Raw genomic sequence first — 19066 nt, 5'->3', positions numbered from 1 at the left:
CACTCATGCCGGTTAACTCGCACTCAGAGCTGAAATCGAACTTCAGCGTTCAGATGCTCCATGTTCTCCTCCAGCATGACGCGATACCAGTCGGGTATGAACGAGTGAACATTGCGATCCTCGGTGACTCGATAGGTGATGTGGCCATTGTTTGCATTGTAATCCAACAGATACACGGTGCTGGCGGAGTCTATATGAGCCATCAACTTCTGTATTGTACCCAAGAGACAATGCAGGAAGTTCCCACATATATTCGGTGACCAATCGGAATCCTTAAAATTCAGAATACGGTTGTAGTTCATAAATGAATTATATAGCCTTAGGTCATTTCGACTACTTACGCATTCCCGATATAGATCGCGTATCTGTTTGCTGTTGATGCTGTGCACGACGCCATTTCTATCGTGATACGCAATATAAACTGTCTCTATGCCCACCAGGAAGGACTCGGCCCACCATTTAAGGACATCGTGGCGATTGTGCGCTGACCACTCGGCACGATTCATGGTATCCAAGCGAAAGTACAGATCCACAAACGTGTTGGGCATTCGTATGCTATGAATATGAACAATGAAAAAGAAAGTGATTTTTGGGAATGCCCAAGTCTCATAGCTATGGACTCACTATGGATTTGGGTTGAACTGTGCAATAACGGGCGCATCGTAAAGAATATTTATACCGCATATATCAGTGGTAAAAACAGAGTAATATTGACCGCTCAGATTGTTTGGTTGACCAGTTTTTGCCGTGGAGCCATCTGTTGACAATATGCTTAAATTGATGAACAAATTGCGGGATTTTAATTCTTCTACCTCTTGCCACAAGGCAGTGCTGCCGGAGCACCTTCATATAAGCAGTCGTAATTTCTTGTCTCAGACGCTTGCAGTCAAAGTGTGATGATGAGCCGCCCTCTGAGTTTTGCACCTGACACATATAGATGGTGTTGCGATACTTGCTCACGGCTATCGTCCAGTTGTCCGTGTTCTCGTACGGAGTGCACATCATCAGCTGCAGCACCTGTCGGGTGCATACAATATCCATTTTCAGTTGCAGGTGTCCACGATCGTTACGCTTAATAAACTGCTCCGGTTGTGTCGATCGCAAAAAGAAAAATAAATTGTCCAAGTATTTTTGGTATGCGTTTGATAGTTTCGCATCTGCATCCGCATCGATTCCGTTACAGTTTGCTCTCAGGGAAAAGGGAAATGATTCCTTTCCCAATTGTCTTAAGAAATAAAGGCGCGAAGCGGATTTCTCGAAAATGCCCTCAGCGGACAGGCAGTATTCGCCTATCCGTGAGGGCCACCGTAGGTTTGGAAATTGGTGATTGTTAAACAAATGGCCAAATGAACGCGCATCAATGATTGATTGATTTAAAATGTTATTATTGGAGCACATTTTATTTATTTTTTTACGTGATTTGAATGGCTCACAAGTTACAGTTATACGCGGCACTCTTCTTCTACGCTAGCCATTCGCTGCGAAAATGTAAACAAACAGCCAGCACAGCCAGCTGAATGGTTATTAAGAATTTGGTATTATCACGGTTCGCGGTCACACTACCACCGGGCGATTGCACTGCACGTGTTTTAAAACTCTCATTGTTGATACGTCTTTTTCCTGCATGCTGTGCGTTGAAATTCAATTTGAATGCAAGTGGAGACAAAGCTATGGACGTGAAAATTAACAAGCTGCGGCGCAGTGTGCAGCAGCTCTTGCAGTTAACTGCCAGTGAGCCCCAGGACGATGTCTTTGTCTTAAACTTACAGAAATTCCTCAAGAAAAAGGTGAGTAGCACCCAGCTAACAAGAAACGTGTTCACAGCTTTTGAATTTATTAAAGCGGTACGTGGAACAAGATGTTGAGCGTCTGTTTAACAGTCTCAGTCAGCAACTAACGATGCCGGGCTACACTGTGCCTCTGGCCATGAGCTTTGAGGAAGAACTGCTACTGCTGCTGACCATGTCGCTGCGCTGGGATCCAGCTGTGCACGCGGACCAATATAAATCGGAATGCATTGCTTTGGCCAAGTTGTTGCACCTTTCGGTTGATGCCAAAAGGTAAGTCTCCTCCATAAAGTGTTACCTCTGTATATATCTGCATACAAGCTGTGTATATACTTTTTCGATTAATACTCACTCAGATTTGCAAAGAGCTACTTTCGGTACCGGCCAGCACCATTCGAGAAGCAACAGAGCAATGAGCACGTCCAGATACCCAGTAAGAGGACAAAAAAGACGCATACAAATGGCGTTCTGGAAACGAAAAAACAGCAGTTGGACTTGGAGCTCGTTAAGTGCTGCTACCAGCTGTTAAGCAGTGATGCTGTCTACTACCGGGAATTGTGGGATTGGTCACAGTTTCTGGCTAACTATTCGGATAACAGTGTTAAATGTCAGCTGTCGCAGCTTTATTGCAATCACATAATGGCGATGCTGACGGATATGTCGAGCACGCAGCTGCACACGCTGAACGCCCAAATACCCGTCAAGGTGCAGCTTCAATTCGATGAGCACCAGACGCTGGCTACCCACACAAAATTCGATTACTCATCAGATCTGCCGGAACAGCACTTAACGCTTAAGCTGGAGAAAGCCAACCAATCAGTCACCAATATCGAAGGTGTAATCTTGCCCATCTTCAACAAGGACAATCAGACATTTTATGCAGACACCGATGGCTGCTATGATCGCATTGTGAAAGTGGACTCAAGCATTGTGAATTTGCGTAGCATTGCTCTGGGCGTGGCTGCTGCCAAGCCCATCTGCCTCTCCGGCCCAGTTGGTTGTGGCAAGACCACGCTAATTGAGTATTTGGCGCGTAAGACTGGTCGCATTTGTCCCAAACCAAAGGAAATAGAAATACGTGACAAAGCAAAGCGGGAAGCGGAAGAAGATGATGAACTACTTAAACCAAAACGAAAACAGAAAGCGATTAAAAATGCTGGAGAAAAGAGAAAAATCGCTGATGTACCAATGGAAGATTTAATGGTGCTGGAGGATGGCGATGGTCTAGCCCAGAGAAATGGATTTTTGCGAATACAGTTGGGTGATCAGACCGATAGTAAAATGTTGTTGGGTCAATATCGCTGCACAGATGTGCCCGGCGAATTCGTTTGGCTGCCCGGCGTTCTGACGCAGGTAAGGAAGAGGATTACAGTGGTCGCTAAAAAATGAAGACTGCGGCACCGTAAAAACCAATTATAATCCAATTAATTACACACAAAAATGTATATATCAGGCTGTCATGCATGGCTACTGGCTGCTGTTGGAGGATCTGGACGCCGCCACTCAGGACACATATACGATATTAAGCAGTCTTCTGGAACGCAACTATCTGAGTGTACCTGGCTTTCGGGATTGTGTCAAGATAGAGCCTGGTTTTCAGCTCTTTGTAACAGTGCGGTATGTAGGCTGAATTATTACGCTTGAGCTATTAACCAATTATAATCTCAACAGGACAAACAAATCTTCAAATAACTACAGCCAGAAATCTCTATTCTCGCTGCTTGAAAAATATTTATATACCATCAATATTCTTCCGCTGTCCCGCAACGAGCTGTGCAAAGTTGTGAGCACCAACTATGAGAGGCTGGCCACCGTTGCCAATCGTATTGTGGACGTGTTCTTGACCTTCTCCAGTGGCGATCACATGTCTGCCGATAACTTACGACAACAGGAGAGCAGCGATAAGGCAGATACCACGGAGAAATATGTGGCACTGCCTTTTGAACAGGTCGCAAGCACCGGCATACCCAACTCGGGTCGGTTGGTGTCCACGCGGGATCTGATCAAGCTGTGCCAGCGTGCGAATGCTCAGTTCTCCGTGACCAGCGCCGAATGCGCTTACTTTGTCTTCCAAAATGCCGTCGATGTTTTTTGCTCGTATTTGCCACAAAGCAAGGAGAAGACAGCTCTGATCACAAACATTGGCGCCAAACTGGGCATCATACGCTCACGTTGTGAGCATTTTGCCAATGAATATAAACCTGATGTGGAGTTTGGCAAGCAGAGCTTTAAAATAGGCCGTGCGACACTGCCAACAATATCTGTCGAAGAAGAGAAGGCACAAAGCGCCTCAAAGAGACAAAAGTTAACGTTGCAGACGCAGAAAACAATTTCCAAATCCTCAGTCAAGCGTGCAACCTTCTCATTTACTCGCCTGGCCAGCTGCATCCTGGAACGTATTGCCGTTTGTGTTAGCCATTCGGAGCCAGTTCTGCTGGTGGGTGAAACTGGTGTGGGCAAGACGTCCTCAGTGCAGTACCTAGCTGAACGTACAGAGCATAAACTTGTTGCCATCAACATGAATAATCAATCGGACGTCTCGGATCTGGTTGGTGGCTTTAAGCCCGTCGAACTTAACTATGTCCTTGCACCGTTACGTTATGAATTCGAGCATCTATTTGGCGAGACATTTAATGCTGATAAGAATCTACAATTTCTAAGAATATTTGCCACCCACTTTAACAATGGACGACACAGCGTCATCATACGCACCATGCTCAATGTGAGCAACAGCATATTATGCAAGGAGGAGCACAAGCTGAATCCGCTGCTACCACGCTGGCGAACGCTGCACGAGAAGCTGCAGCGACTGCAAACGCAGCTGGAAAAGAGCATTAACATATCCTTTGCCTTTATACCTGGCTCACTGGTCAATAGCATCAGCAATGGCGACTGGGTGCTTCTCGATGAAATAAATTTGGCCTCGGCCGAAACCCTAGAATGTCTGTCCACTATACTGGAGCCGGAGGGGTCTGTAGTGCTGCTGGAACGTGGCGATTTTATGCCCGTGAAGCGTCATCCCGATTTTCGCATATTTGCCTGCATGAATCCCAACACGGACATTGGCAAAAAGGATTTACCCGTTGGCATACGGAATCGATTTACTGAGTTCTTTGTCGATGAGCTGACCACAGATGCGGATTTGGGTCTACTGGTCGGCGATTATCTGGCCAATACGGGCATCCAGCGCAAGTCTGTGCACAGCATTGTGCAGCTCTACAAATCGCTGCGACGTCTCTCCGAGCTGCAGCTCAACGATGGCCTCGGCAATCGTCCTGTCTACTCGCTGCGCACGCTCTGCCGCAGTCTGCGCATTTGTGCCCGAAATTTGTGCGGCTCCATTGAGCGAAATCTGTACGAGAGCTTCTGCTTGAGTTTTCTCACTCAACTGGATCCGGAATCACATCAGTTGGTGTTGCTGCTCATACGAGATGCACTGCTGCACAATGCGAAGGTGGTGCTGAATCAATCGCTGCCTCGACTGGGCGAGAATTATTTACAATTTGAGGGTTACTGGATCCAGAACGGCAGTCTGGAATTGCAGTCCTGTGCACATTATATATTGACGGGTAGTGTCAAGAAGAATCTACAGGATCTGGCACGCATCATTTCCATTGGGAAGCTACCCATTCTGCTTCAGGGACCAACCAGTGCTGGCAAGACGAGTCTCATCGATTATGTGGCCCGGCGCAGCGGTAATCGTTGCCTACGCATCAACAATCATGAGCACACTGATCTGCAGGAATATATCGGCACCTATGCGGCTGATGTTAGCGGCAAGCTAAGCTTTCGCGAGGGTGTCCTCGTGCAGGCCATGCGTCATGGCTACTGGATCATTTTGGATGAATTGAACTTGGCCTCAACGGACATCCTCGAGGCACTCAATCGAGTGTTGGACGACAATCGGGAGCTGTACATTGCCGAAACGCAAACGCTGGTCAAAGCGCATCCCAATTTTATGCTATTTGCCACACAGAATCCTCCGGGTCTTTATGGTGGCCGCAAAACGCTCTCGCGTGCATTTAAGAATCGCTTCATTGAGCTGCACTTTGCGGACATACCACGCGCTGAGCTGGAGATTATATTGGAGCAGCGTTGCCTGATACCTGCCTCCTACTCACGCAAGATGGTGCAGTGCATGACCCAGTTGCAACAGCATCGCAAGAACACCTCCAAGCAGGTCTTCACGCTGCGTGATCTGTTCCGTTGGGGTAATCGCTATACGCTGGCGGATAAGGCGCTGCAGCAGGATCACAAATACGATTGGAATCAGCATCTCATTGAAGAGGGTTACCTGGTTCTCTCCGCCAAAGTACGCAGCAGCGAGGAGTTGCAGCTGATTGAGAAGACTCTATACGGGAACTTCAAGAAGCGCATTGACCTGGAGCTGCTCTTTGATATACAAACGAAGCGGGAGAGCTCTGCTGTTAGCCGGCACATTCTCGACGCCATACGCAACTTTAAGCAGCGCGGTGATATTGTCTGGACGCGCAACATGACCCGCATGGCGGTGCTAACGGCCAAGGCATTGCAGTTCGATGAACCTGTTCTCCTCGTGGGTCTAACGGGATGTGGCAAGACGACTGTGTGCCAATTGTTGGCGAGCATTGCGCAAGTGCGTCTGCGCATACTCAATTGTCATATGCACACGGAGGGTGCAGACTTTTTGGGTGGATTGCGTCCATGTCGAGGTCAGCAGAATGGGGAGCAACAGGCGCAAAAACTATTCGAATGGGCAGACGGACCGCTCATCTATGCCATGCTGGAGGGTTCTTATTTTATGGCCGATGAAATATCGCTGGCTGAAGATTCAGTGCTGGAACGTCTCAATTGCATACTGGAACCAGAGCGCAGCGTTCTTCTTGCAGAAAAGGGAGGGGTAGTCGAGGAAGATGTGACAGTTAGCGAATCCAATCTGAATAAGGACTTTATTGTTCAGGCCAAGTCGGGCTTTCAGTTTCTTGCCACGATGAATCCAGGTGGTGATTTTGGCAAGAAGGAATTGTCGCCGGCACTGCGCAATCGCTTCACTGAAGTCTGGTGCTTGCCATCAGATAACAAATCCGATCTCATAGAGATTGCACACAATTGCATGCAACGCGGATCAGCCAGTGCCACCAGTGTCACATCGAGTTCGTCCCATAAAATAGCTGAATATTTAGTGGAAATTGTGCTCTTTATACGCGATTCAAATGAAAAATTCAAGTTTTCCGTGCGCGACATACTCGCCTGGGCCAATTATATGGTTAGCAACTCGCATCTCACATTCGCAGAGCAAGCCATCTTTGGACTGGAGACTATCTTTCTGGATGCACTTGAAATGCTGCCACATGAATCCCAGACGCAAATCGAGGCACTCAAGTGCAGGATTATCGACCATGCCATTAGACAGGCAGCTGTCATACTTGATGAGCACTTTGAGCTCTCGTATGTTGATGAGAAACGTGGACAACAGGTGCAACTGGATGAGAAACGCTTCGGTATACGTCCCTTCTTCATTAACGTCAATCCGGAGCGGCTGATGCCCGCCAATGCCGAGTTCTTGTTCGATGCGCCCACCACAAAACAGAATCTATTTCGTCTGCTGTCGGCACTGTCGTTGCAGAAGCCGGTGCTGCTCGAGGGGCCACCAGGTGTGGGCAAGACCTCGATTGTGGAGAGTATAGCGCATGCGATTGGCTATCAAATCGTACGCATCAATCTGTGCGAGCACACTGATCTCGCCGATCTATTTGGCACCGATTTGCCAGCCGAGGATAATCTACTGGAGCGCGTCGAGGCTCAGAGTCAGCTTGGCAGTTTTGTGTGGCGCGATGGTCCTTTGCTTGCCGCACTGAAAGCTACTCGCACTTGGATATTGCTGGATGAGCTGAATCTAGCACCACAATCAGTGCTCGAGGGTCTTAACGCCGTGCTGGATCATCGTGGCGAGGTGTACATACCGGAACTGAATAAGAGCTTCCAGTTGACAGACTCCACACGCATCTTTGCCTGCCAGAATCCACTTAAACAGGGCGGCGGACGCAAGGGTTTGCCTCAATCCTTCCTAAATCGATTTAATAAGGTCTATCTGCGCAAATTAACCACCGAGGATCTGCTTCATGTGGTGAATGTCAAGTACGCCTCGTATTTTGATCAGTTAAACACATATTTTAATGCACTGCTTGATGCGGAGCAGCTGCCCAAAGGCAATGTTTTTGATTTGTACAATGGACACTCTTCGGAGATAGCTGCTACTGAAATTAGTTTCGATTTGGCTATGCGCCTGGTGCGCTTCTCGGAGGTGCTGGATCGCGGTGTTGCCACCATGGAGTTTGGCTATAAAGGTGGCCCCTACGAGTTCAATTTGCGCGACATTCTACGCTGGTGTGATCTACTCCACAATCCGGCCACCGGCTACCTTATGCTGCCTGGTGTCAATAACTTCCATGGCGCCTTTCATGACTTTTTACTGACACTCTACGAGCGCATGCAGCTGGTCTACTATCAGCGCATGCGCTGCGACCAGGACAAGCTTTATATACGCAATGCCTTTCAGGGCGTTTTCAACTGTAATGCGGAGCAGCTGAACGCTATTGCTGAGGATGTGGCGGTCTACTGGACCGCTGATAAGGTCTATCTCAACGATGTGGTGTTGGAGCGCGAGCCGTTAGCTCTTGGATTAGCGGCACAGCGACAGGAGCAGGCGCCACTGTTGCTTGCCACGCAACGGCAACAGCTCAAGCAAATTGTGGAAACGGTGCACATGGAGAAGCCACTACTGCTCTGTGGTGCCACGGACAGTGGCAAAACCAAACTGATCGATGCACTCTGCGTGCTTTCCAATCGTCAGTGCAACTCGGATAACATTGATGATTCGGTAACGGGAAGTTTTCAACAGGTACAATAGCTAGCACTATTTTTTCGTTGACTTCTTATTTAAATGTTGTAATTTTTAGGTCGATCTCAACCGTCATCTTGAGGATATCTATAAAAATGTGCAGTGTTTGATATTTGCCGTAGCTCAAAAGGCATTTCTGCAGCAGACAGAGTCGGCTTTTGTCCAACAACTATGGAAAACTTGGAGCAAGTACAATCAGTTGATTCGATTAACCACCGGTGAGCAGCTACTTGAAGTTTCAATGTTCGTTTACTGATCAATGTCGTTATCTCCCCTTCTTTGAAGAATCCCAACAACATAGCGTTGCAGAGGAGTTGGAGTTGTTCGCGCATCGTTTGGTTGCACTAGACGAGATCATTGCCAAGCTTGAGCAGACGCCGTTGGAGTGTCGTGTTCCACTGTTCGAGCAACTGACACAAAACAAATCCCAGCTCCTGCTATTGCAGACCTACATTAAATCTGCAGACTCGCTCAACACAGGCGGCTCCTTTGAGTGGGTTGATTCGAATATCGTGACTTCTTTAAAGTGTGGCCAATACATATTGCTGGAACATGTGAATCTTTGTTCATCCGCAGTCTTGGATCGTTTGAATCCCGTGTTTGAGCCCAATGGCAGTCTTTTGATAGCGGAGAAGGGCATCAGTGCACACGACAGCGCAGAGGTGGTGCAAAGATCGCCAAACTTCCGCGCATTCCTCACCATCGATCCCAAGAATGGAGAATTATCACGTGCAATGCGCAATCGTTGCGTCGAACTGTCGTTGTCCATGTCCAAAGATGCCTACAGCATTGACGATATGCGCGCCATTGTCCATGGCCAGGGAGTGCACCATACAGCCGCCATTGACTGCATGCTGTCCATACATCGGAATATAGCTCAACTAACTGAGTTCAACTCGTATACCATATCGCATCTGACGCACTTTGCTTTCCTAAGTGCCGCCTACAAGCGAATTGGCTATGAGCTCAAGCGCGCCATCTATGTGGCCGCCATGGAGGTTTATGTGTATGCAGCCAGCATGGATTTAATGGGCTATGGTCTGGCCTACTATCAGAACAAGCTGCGCGAAGTGGTGCTGACACAAACGGAGGCTTATGTGGAAGGTGAAGAAGAGCAGGAGGATTACCTCAACGATGTTATACTGCGCACAGATGAGCTGAATGCCCTGACACTCATCAAACTGCAAACGGTGACCTTAAAGCTGTTGCTGCAGTCGTCAACCGATGGGGAGCTGCCCAAAGCGCAGCTAATATCACTTTTTCAGTCAATGTCAGCACTGGATTTAAATCGGTTAAGCGTCAATCAGATTAGCCGCTTCCTAATCTACATGCTTTACGAGATGAGCGCCTTTGGTGAGCTGCATATGCGACATCTCTATATGCAGCAATATCTCAAGGCTCAACCCGAACTACAGCAGCTGTCATTCAGCTTGTATGACTGCCTGATGCAGCAGGGAAAACGATTCCAGACCAGCTTAACTAATCTGCCCTGGCATAGGAAACTATTTCCGCGTCTTCGTGATTATGCCACCCAGCCACCATCAAGAGATGCTGGCCCAGACGCTGCCTTGGCGCTTAGTGCGTCCTTGTTGGCTCAGCTGCTGGTCGCCCAGATACCCAAGCGAGTTGTGACTCAACTACAGCACATGGATGCTCTGCAATACTCACAGGCACTGCTGGATAAGAAGATTACAGAGAAATATAGCAACGATTTTCTGTGTCATCTATCCAACTTCCTAGAAAGCTTGCAACTGGCATTGCAGCACCATTTGAGCGCAGCCAAGTTTGAACTATCGCAATATGGCAAGTTTCTGACCAAGTTCCATTGGTTTAATCGGCTGGTGGACACGGCCCAACAGAAGCTGCTTCAACACAATGAGCTGCACGCTCCATTGATGCACAAGCTCGTGCTTCATTTCAAGTGGTTGGAGAAACATTTGCTAGCTGCCATTTTGGAGGCATGGCCCGATTTTCTGCACATTCACGTGGCACTGCGAGAGAGCCTCGAGCAGCTCACTTCCTATGTGCAGGACACCAAGCGTCCCATGAATGTGTCCTGCAAGATTTATGCCAAGCAATTTACACAGTTCCAGCCCTATTACCTGGATACTCAGGTGAGTGCCGAGTAATACCAGCAAGTATATAAATTATATTTATTCATTAATCATATTTACAGATAACATTGCATGAGAAAGTGTCGCAGCTGCAGCAGCTGCTGAATGTGGTCCCACAGTATGGCAACATGGATAGCAAATTGTGGCTGCACAAATGGCTGGCCCTGCAATCGGATGAAGCGCATAAATGGCGTGCCTTTCTGCGCACCCACATTACCAGCTGCCAAATGAAACAGTTCGAGCTAAATGATGCCTGTATTTGCAATGGTGAATTGCAAGCAGCGCTTCGTAGACTTCAGCATCAGTTAAAGGAACAACAACAACAACAACCAGACCAAGACGAGAGCATATTTATAGATATCGAGCAAGTGAGACAGAAGCTGACTGCAAGCTGGGATGGAGCTGAGGATGAGCATCTGGTTGATTTAAATGCCGGCGAGCTCAAGTCCTATCAGCTGCTGCAGGCCGCATTGCGTGACTACTTCATGGATCGGGCGCTGAGCAGGACTCTTCATCCAGATTTCGATGAGCAAGTGAATCAGCTGTACAGCGAGCAGTTGCTCACACTAAATGGACATATGTGGCAGTGCCTAAACACGCTCAGTAGTGCTACTCATGGCAACATCATGTTGGCCTGGCGTGAATTGTCCCAGGAACTACACAGTCCGGCGGAGCTTGTATCGCTGTTGCAGCAGCAGTTGGGCAGCAGCAGTTGCTACAAGGCGCTGCGCAGCTATCAACGCCAGTTTCGCCAGGCGCTCCAATGCTATCAGCTAGAGAATTTGGCCACACGCTTCGACTGTGCTCAGGTGCCCAGTGATGTGGAGCTTGGAAGTCGCTACAGCTATCAGGGACCCGCTTTGAGCAATGCTCTTCTGTCACTAGTTTGCCAATCAAATGGACAGCTGCTCTCGGTCCCGCTCAGCGAGCTACAGCCCTGGCGTCAGACACTGCAGCAGACGCGTCAACTGCTCTGGCAGAATGCACAGCTGCAGAGCCGTCGGCACAGCCCCGAGGTAAACAATCTGCAGCTGGTGCAGGAGAGTGGCAGGCAGTTGCTCAACGAATTGGAGTATGTGACACATGTGCAGCAGGAGCAGATGCAGCAGCAGCAGCAAATGGATGCGGGCTTTGAGCGTTGCATTCAGGAATTACAGCAGGTGCTGCAACAATTGCAGTTGCCGCAAGATCAGACTGAGCCACTGAGCTCCAGCTTTAATGCGGCACTGGCCAACACACTGATTGGCGTTCTGGAGCTGTGCGTGCTCACGCATGCGCCACTCATCGATCCCGTGGAAAAGAATCGTCTGAAGAACCTATACATAGCCGAGGATATTGATTGTCTCGTCCATTTTAGTGCCGCCCACGATTTTATGCGCATCATCATGAACTACAAGCACTTTGGCCAGCAAATCTATGAGCAAGTGCAGCAGCGCCTGCACTCAGCGCAACAGCAGCAGCAACAACTCAATCAAAAGCTGGCACTGCGTCCCGATCAATGCTTGTATGCCAGCCTGGTGCAGGATTTGATGCACTTCCTCAAATCCAATTGCGACTGCGCAGCACTGCACAAACTGATTAAAGTCATACGCGAGAACTGGTCACACTTTTTAGGTAAGCAGGCAGCGAGTGAGCAGCAACTGCGACGTGGTGCAGAGCTGCTCAACAAGCTGGAACTGTGGCTGGCGAATGCGCAACGGTTTGTGCATCATACGCTCGCCCGATATGAGGCCTACTATCAGGACTTTGTGCTGCCCATCAAGTGTGCCGTCAATCAAATGCGTTTTGGATTGGAGCAGCTCAAGCAACTCTTCAGTCGTCTCTTAATGGCTGGCAGCGCAGTGGAGGCCATCAAACTGGAGAAGACAATCGCACAGATTGGCGAGTTTCCCGCACAGCGTCCATTGGCCATCAGGAATACCCATGTGTATGGACTGCTTGCCAAGCTGCCGCACAGCGAGCACGAATACTTCCGTCTGCTGAAAGCGAAGCTGACCGAGCTGCGCAACTTCATCAGCATTGCCTCGAGCATTGATGAGACGATATTTGCGGCCTACGATGATGCGCTAAGCATCTGTAATCGCACGTGGCAGCAGGAGGAGCAGCGTCGCAACGAGCAGCGTGCCGAGGAGGAGAGTCTCTACAAGACTAAGACACTAGGCGGCGTCGAGGATGAGGAACTTGAGGCTCTGCAGGAGATTGAACAGCATTTTCCCACCAACCTGGACGAAGATTTTGCTGAATTTGTAGACCAGCCAACGTTGGAGCAGGTGCTCAAGCTGGACAAAAAGGCAGCGACAAAAGCGAAACTGGCACAGATAGTCAACGAGCAGGATTATGTATTCCTGGCACGGAATTTTATAGAGTCAATGACCAGGTACACAACTGTTAGCTACAAGGACCGTGAACAGCAACAGCGGGAGAAGCAAGAACTGCAACTGATTCAACCCTATCAGGCGCGACTGCAGGTCTTTGTTCAGCTACATGGACACTATAAGACTGCCGTGGGCGCCACCCTGGATGACAGCGTCTATAATGCTCTAACATTTGCGCTGGCGGTGCAGCAGCGACAGCTGCAGGACATTCACCTAGAGGAGAGTCATAGCAGTCCAACTTATGACTTCTATAAGGATTCAAATATAACGGAGATCAATGGCTGTTTGGATGTCATGGAACGCATTGAAAAGCGTGTGCTGGAGCAGCTGGAACTGTATCCGGAGCATGCTGGTCTTGCAGATATTAAGCTGGTCATTTCACGCATCCGAAAGCTGCCAGCAAATGCTAGCGTTGTACGCTTCAACACCGGCTTCCAGCTGCTGCGCCAGAAGCTGGCGCTCTGGAACGAGCTGGCCCACAGGAACAACAATCTGGTAGCGGAGGAGATTGAGGTGGCGGAGTTTGTGCAACGCTGGACTAAACTGGAGCTGCAGCACTGGCGCAACTGCCTCAACCAAACCGCACAACTGGTGGAATTGCGAGCCTATCGCTATTGGTTCTTCATCTACAATCTGCTCCAAGGGGGAGCAGCCGACCTCCCGGAATCGATACGCACACTGCGTCAGTTCGTGGAGGCATCGTGCTACGGTGATTTCCATGTGCGTCTCCAACTGCTGCATGGTTTCGAGATGTATCTGCACAACGTGGAGCGTGCGGGCAAAGCAAAAATGGATGTGCCACCAATCATTGCGGCGCTGCATAATCTTCAATTGTATTTTGCACAGTTTGCTCAGGAGGTGGCGGACACCGTCAAGCTTCGCCGAGTGCCCATTGAGAAGAAACTGCGCGAGTTTGTCAAGATCCAGAGCTACAACAAGGATCTTAGCTACTTTAGCATGCGTAACAATGTGGCCAGTGTGCATCGCAATCTGGGCAAGTTCCTCAAGGAGTATCGCCTGCTGCTCGAGCAGAAGATCAGCGAAGTGTTCCAGCCCAAAGATTCCACCGTCAAGGACTACAGCATGGATAAGAGCAGGTACAAGCAAAAGTTCGACCTATATCTTCTGGACAGCCAGCACTTTGTGGCGCCGCAACAACTGCGCGACAAGTATAGCGCAGTGGATTTGGGTTCAGATTCGGGATCGGATTCACTGCCACTATTGCAGCAGCTGGGCAAACACTTTGGCACCGCACGTAACATTGTACGCCAGACACTAAGCCACACGGAATATGGTCCGCTCCTTACTGAACTGGACGAGTTGGTCACTGCACAGCTGGAGCGTTGCGAGCAGCTGCGCAACCTGAACGTCGATCGGAGCAAGGAGCGTCCTCAGCAGAAGCTGCAGGCCAAGCAAATATTGCAGCAGAAGCGCAAAGCCTTAACCGATCTCTTCAAGCTGCTCACGCGACTGGGCATTAGCTACAAGTCCGGCCTGATGGAGCTCTCGCTGCGCGGCGAGTTTGAGAACTTTGAACTGGCGCCGTTTTGCATTGAGGCAATGCTGCCCCAACTGCACTCCAGTGGACGACAATTCAATCAGCAGCTGGATCTTTACTACATGAAGAGCGTATTCAAGTTGAAGCTGCTGCAGAACATTATGCTTACACCGCTCTCAGAGCTGGGACCACCCAACATCGAGCGCATCAAGGGTTTCGCTGTGGATCTGTTTCTTCACGTGCAGCAGCAGCGCGAACAGTTGTCCACTGCCACCCGACAGTTGCATGAGTTGCGCAATGCCCTCCACCAGTTGCGCCACGTGGCTGATATTGTGATGCCGACGGAGGCAACCATTGAGCAGCTCAGCTTCTCGCGCAATGCGGACGAGTGTGTGCAGTTGAAGCATAAACTCTGCCAAATACAATACGTCCTCCGGCAGTGGCAACTGCTGCTTCAATGTGCACCATTGCAGGCTACCAACGAGCACAGTGTGCTGCTTCCCAGTCAGACACTTCCTCAAGCCGAGCTGCTGGAGCTGTGTGGCGTGATCTTAAGCGGCAGCCAGGCATTGCTGTTTGAACTCGAGCGTGCGTCTTTGGAGTTTCTGGACAGCAATAAACTGTCTATATATCTGCGCAGCTACCAAACAATTTTGGACAACATGCAAAAGACCTTGGCCCATCTTAATGCTGGTCATGAGGAGCATTTGCCGTTGGCACAGCCGCTGCTGGCACTGCTTGCTCAACTGGAAAGCAACACGGCCTGTGATGTGTCATCCGGTGAGCCCGTTGAGCTCAACAATGTGGATGCGGAGCTAGCAAACATAGCTCACGGTGTGCTGCTGGCGCTGCAAAAGATTTACAAGCAGCATGGCAAGCAGGAGGAGAAGCAGGAAACCGAGGAGGAGGACAGCCTCAAAGAGCAGCATCTAAAGCAGCATTTGACAGGTCAATTGAATGCCGACTGGCAGCTCTTGAGGATGCCACGTACGCTAAGCAAGCTGTCCAATGTGCTCCTGGTCCTAAAGCATGCCAATCCTAGCGAGAAGCAACTTATTTGCTTGCGGCGAGCTGTGGCCTTATTGCCAATTCTGGAGCAGTATCAACTGTTGGCGGATTATGTTCTTCTACAACATCTGGGTACGCATAAGGTCTCAGCGAAAATGCTTTCAATTATGTTGACCGCATTCGTGGAGATTGGCAGCAAGGGTTTCTGTGTGCCACCAGATCTAATGCAGGACGAGGAGGGTCAGTCCAAGCAGGACTCAAAGAATGGCGAGGGCTTTGGTCTAGAAGATGGCACCGGCGAGAATGATGCGTCGGATAAAATAGAGTCTGAGGATCAGCTGGATGATGCCAAGCGCCCGGAGGACCGCAAGGATGAGGGCGACAAAGAGGAGCCCGACTGCAAGGAGGAAAAGGGTATTGAGATGAGCGATGATTTCGATGCTAAAATGCAGGACGTGGAGAAACCAGAAAACGAGGAAGATGACAGTGGTGAGTCTGAAGATGAAGATGAGCTGAACAAGGAAATGGGCGAAACAGAAGAGGGCGCTGAAAAGCTCGACGATCAGATTTGGGGCGATGATGAGGAAAAGCAGCCCGAAGAGGAGGAGCCCGACATGAATGAAGAGGATCAGGGAAAGGGCACCAAAGATGAGAAGGATGACCATAACGATCTGGACACCAAGAACGATGCGGCAAAGGAGGATGGTAAGGACGAGCACGAGAAGGATGCCCTCGATGCGACAAGCGAGCCAAGTGGCGAGGATAAGCGTAAGGAGCAGGCCAAGGATATTGATGATATGAAAGAGCCAGAACTAGATGAGGAGCAAACGAATGCCATGCACAATGAACTCGAGGAGCCACCAGAACCCGAGGAAATGGATTTGGGCGATATGAACAACGTCGACGAAGGTCACGACAAGGACGCCGACGAGCCAAATGATGAGAATCCTTTTGATATCGACGCCATGAAGGAAAACATGCAAGCAGCCGATGAGCCCGATGAGGCAGACGCCGACGAAGAGGAAGCTAAGGAGAGTCAACCCGAGTCGGATGATAGCGACTCCGAGGCTGAGGAAGGCGGCACTGAAAATGAAACCACTCAAAATGCCAAAGACAATGCTGAAGAGGAAGAAGCTTCTGCCGAAGATGAAAAGGAACAGGAAGAGCCCGAAACCCAAACACGTGGTGAATTAAATAAAGAAGAGGAAGAGCAGGAAGAACCACCTGTCGAGCCAGAGGCACGTGAGGAGAAACCAGAGGAGCACGCACAATCCAAGGACAAGTCCAGCAAGGAAGACAACGTGCAATCCGTTCCCGATACCGAGCAGAACAGCTCAGCAGAACAGATGCAACAACAGCAGCAAGATGAAAATATCAAACAGGAGCAAAAAATGGACGAGCAGGAGACGGGCGAAGAAAAGGATGGCGTTGGACAGGCCGAAAATGATGTAAGTTTGAATCAATTGAATGCGAAGAGTTTTTCTATTTATAATCATTTGTATTCCAGACAAACGATGGAGGCCATCAGGGCGTAGCCGAGACTAAGGAAACAATCTCCCAGGAAGAACGTAAAAATGAAAAGCAAACTCAGGAGAAGCGTAAACAAGGACGCACCAATGAGGAACGCACTTTAGGTAGCTATAAATATATACACACACACTCTCGATACGAGTCTCTAATTTGAATACTCTTCACAGGAGAAGCGGAGCAGACCAAATTAAAACAGCTCAAGACAATCGACCAAATGAAAGAGTCCAAGCAAAATGAAAACGAGCAACAGGATCAAACGGACGAAAATGTTGAGGCCGATGAATATCAGCATGTCAAGGATCCAAAGAGCAGCGATAAGACAACGTTGGACAATGCCACAGAGGAGCAGTCCAAGCAAATCAAACATCAAGAGGAAGAAGAGGCGACAGAGGAGGAAAACGCAGACGTGGAAAATGCAGATGAACTAATGGCCGACGAAGAACCAACAGCGCATGAGGAGGAAGATGCTCAACTAGAGCAGCTTAGCTGTGAAAAAACTGACCAAAAGTCTGAGAAACCCTCGAAGACAGAGCAAGCCAAGGAACGCTTGGAAACACCGGAGCAAATGGAAATCGAGGGCGAGGTAGTGCCCACAATGACGGTTCCACGCAGCACTGAAACCACTGCGCACAGCAAGTAATGCCACATTATAATGCCGTATAATCATATACAATTGTAAATTATAAACAATTATATTTGTAGTACGGAGTTGCTGCTGGACAAGAGCACACTGGCTCAGGAGCTGAGCACAACCGAGCAAATTGAACTACGCCAAATGTATCAGCAACAGTTGACCAGCTCTAATGCCGTAAGTTAAATCTATATAGATTAAATTAAGAGAATTGCTAAGCACAATAAATATTTTGTAGATATTACCGCATCACGAGGATTATGAGAGCTGGTCCAGCATATCAAATCGCATGACCCAAAATGCTCGAGAGCTATGCGAACAGTTGCGTCTGATATTGGAGCCAACGAAATGCACACGCCTCAAGGGTGACTATCGTACAGGACGTCGCATCAACATGAAGAAGATTATACCGTATATTGCGTCTCAATTCCGCAAGGATAAGATTTGGTTGCGTCGCACGAAACCGGCACAGCGTGACTATAAAATAACAATTGCCATTGACGATTCCAAGTCGATGCATCATAACAATTCCAAGACCCTGACACTAGAGGCAATTTCTTTGGTGTCACAAGCGCTGACACTGCTGGAGAGTGGCCGCCTGAGTATTGTCTCGTTTGGAGAAGCGCCGCAAATAATTCTGAACCATACGGAACAGTTTGATGGACCGCGTTTGGTGAGCGCCCTCAACTTCGCTCAAGATAAAACCAAAATCGCGGGTCTTCTCGACTTTATACGCACCGTGAACATCGAGGAAAGCGGTCTTGGTGGTGATAATGGACTATTTGAGAATCTGCTGCTCATATTGAGCGATGGTCGAAACATATTCAGTGAGGGCAATCAGAAGGTCAAGAATGCCATTAAATTGGCACGACTGCAGCGTATATTCCTCGTTTATATTATCATCGATAACCCGGAAAATAAGGTACACATTTTAAATATACTCGAATTATGGTTGTTTCTAATGTATAACATTTGCTCATGCAGAATTCCATTCTGGACATACAGCACGTGGAGGTAAATGCTGATGGTTCGGTCAAAATTAACTCATATTTGGACAGTTTTCCCTTTCCGTACTATGTGATTGTACGTGACCTAAACCAACTGCCACTGGTGCTAAGCGAAGCCATGCGACAATGGTTCGAATTAGTCAATAGTGAATAATAAGTTAGTTTTTGTATATAGTCAGCATATTGGACGCAGTTGAGCCAATATTCTATTTTGACAAACTTGTACACATTATTTT

At 48.8% G+C, this 19066-nt stretch overlaps 2 protein-coding genes across 2 annotated transcripts; one reads left to right on the top strand and one right to left on the bottom strand.

Moving 5' to 3' along the window:
• Position 1: 1 nt before the first annotated feature.
• Positions 2 to 1460, bottom strand: LOC6560792 (protein cutoff). Its single transcript, XM_001986614.3, has 4 exons — positions 813 to 1460; positions 625 to 757; positions 342 to 555; positions 2 to 272 (listed from the first exon to the last, which is right to left on the bottom strand). Exons 1-4 carry the CDS (start codon positions 1396 to 1398, stop codon positions 24 to 26), a joined length of 1182 nt encoding a protein of 393 aa, XP_001986650.2. The 5' UTR covers positions 1399 to 1460; the 3' UTR covers positions 2 to 23.
• Positions 1461 to 1583: 123 nt separating this feature from the next.
• Positions 1584 to 19062, top strand: LOC6560957 (midasin). Its single transcript, XM_032735503.2, has 13 exons — positions 1584 to 1787; positions 1843 to 2060; positions 2144 to 3140; positions 3241 to 3404; positions 3459 to 8667; positions 8726 to 8885; positions 8953 to 10781; positions 10844 to 17110; positions 17170 to 17296; positions 17360 to 17828; positions 17895 to 18000; positions 18062 to 18745; positions 18808 to 19062. The coding sequence occupies exons 1-13, from the start codon at positions 1671 to 1673 to the stop codon at positions 18982 to 18984; spliced, it is 16524 nt and encodes a 5507-aa protein (XP_032591394.1). The 5' UTR covers positions 1584 to 1670; the 3' UTR covers positions 18985 to 19062.
• Positions 19063 to 19066: the final 4 nt, after the last annotated feature.

Source organism: Drosophila grimshawi, unplaced genomic scaffold, assembly GCF_018153295.1.
Source record: "Drosophila grimshawi isolate 15287-2541.00 unplaced genomic scaffold, ASM1815329v1 contig_1367, whole genome shotgun sequence".
NCBI classification, from domain to species: domain Eukaryota; kingdom Metazoa; phylum Arthropoda; class Insecta; order Diptera; family Drosophilidae; genus Drosophila; species Drosophila grimshawi.
This window is presented reverse-complemented; position numbering and strand designations above follow the sequence as displayed.

Excerpts from the sequence above, each read along its gene's own strand:
- LOC6560957 (XM_032735503.2), top strand. The coding sequence starts at position 1,671 with ATGGACGTGAAAATTAACAAGCTGCGGCGCAGTGTGCAGCAGCTCTTG. Across the intron at positions 2,061-2,143 it reads CTTTCGGTTGATGCCAAAAG|ATTTGCAAAGAGCTACTTTC; the intron begins GTAAGTCTCCTC and ends ATACTCACTCAG. Across the intron at positions 8,668-8,725 it reads TAACGGGAAGTTTTCAACAG|GTCGATCTCAACCGTCATCT; the intron begins GTACAATAGCTA and ends TGTAATTTTTAG.
- LOC6560792 (XM_001986614.3), bottom strand. The coding sequence starts at position 1,398 with ATGTGCTCCAATAATAACATTTTAAATCAATCAATCATTGATGCGCGT. Across the intron at positions 758-812 it reads GCACTGCCTTGTGGCAAGAG|ATGGCTCCACGGCAAAAACT; the intron begins GTAGAAGAATTA and ends TATTGTCAACAG. Across the intron at positions 273-341 it reads GCGATCTATATCGGGAATGC|GATTCCGATTGGTCACCGAA; the intron begins GTAAGTAGTCGA and ends CTGAATTTTAAG.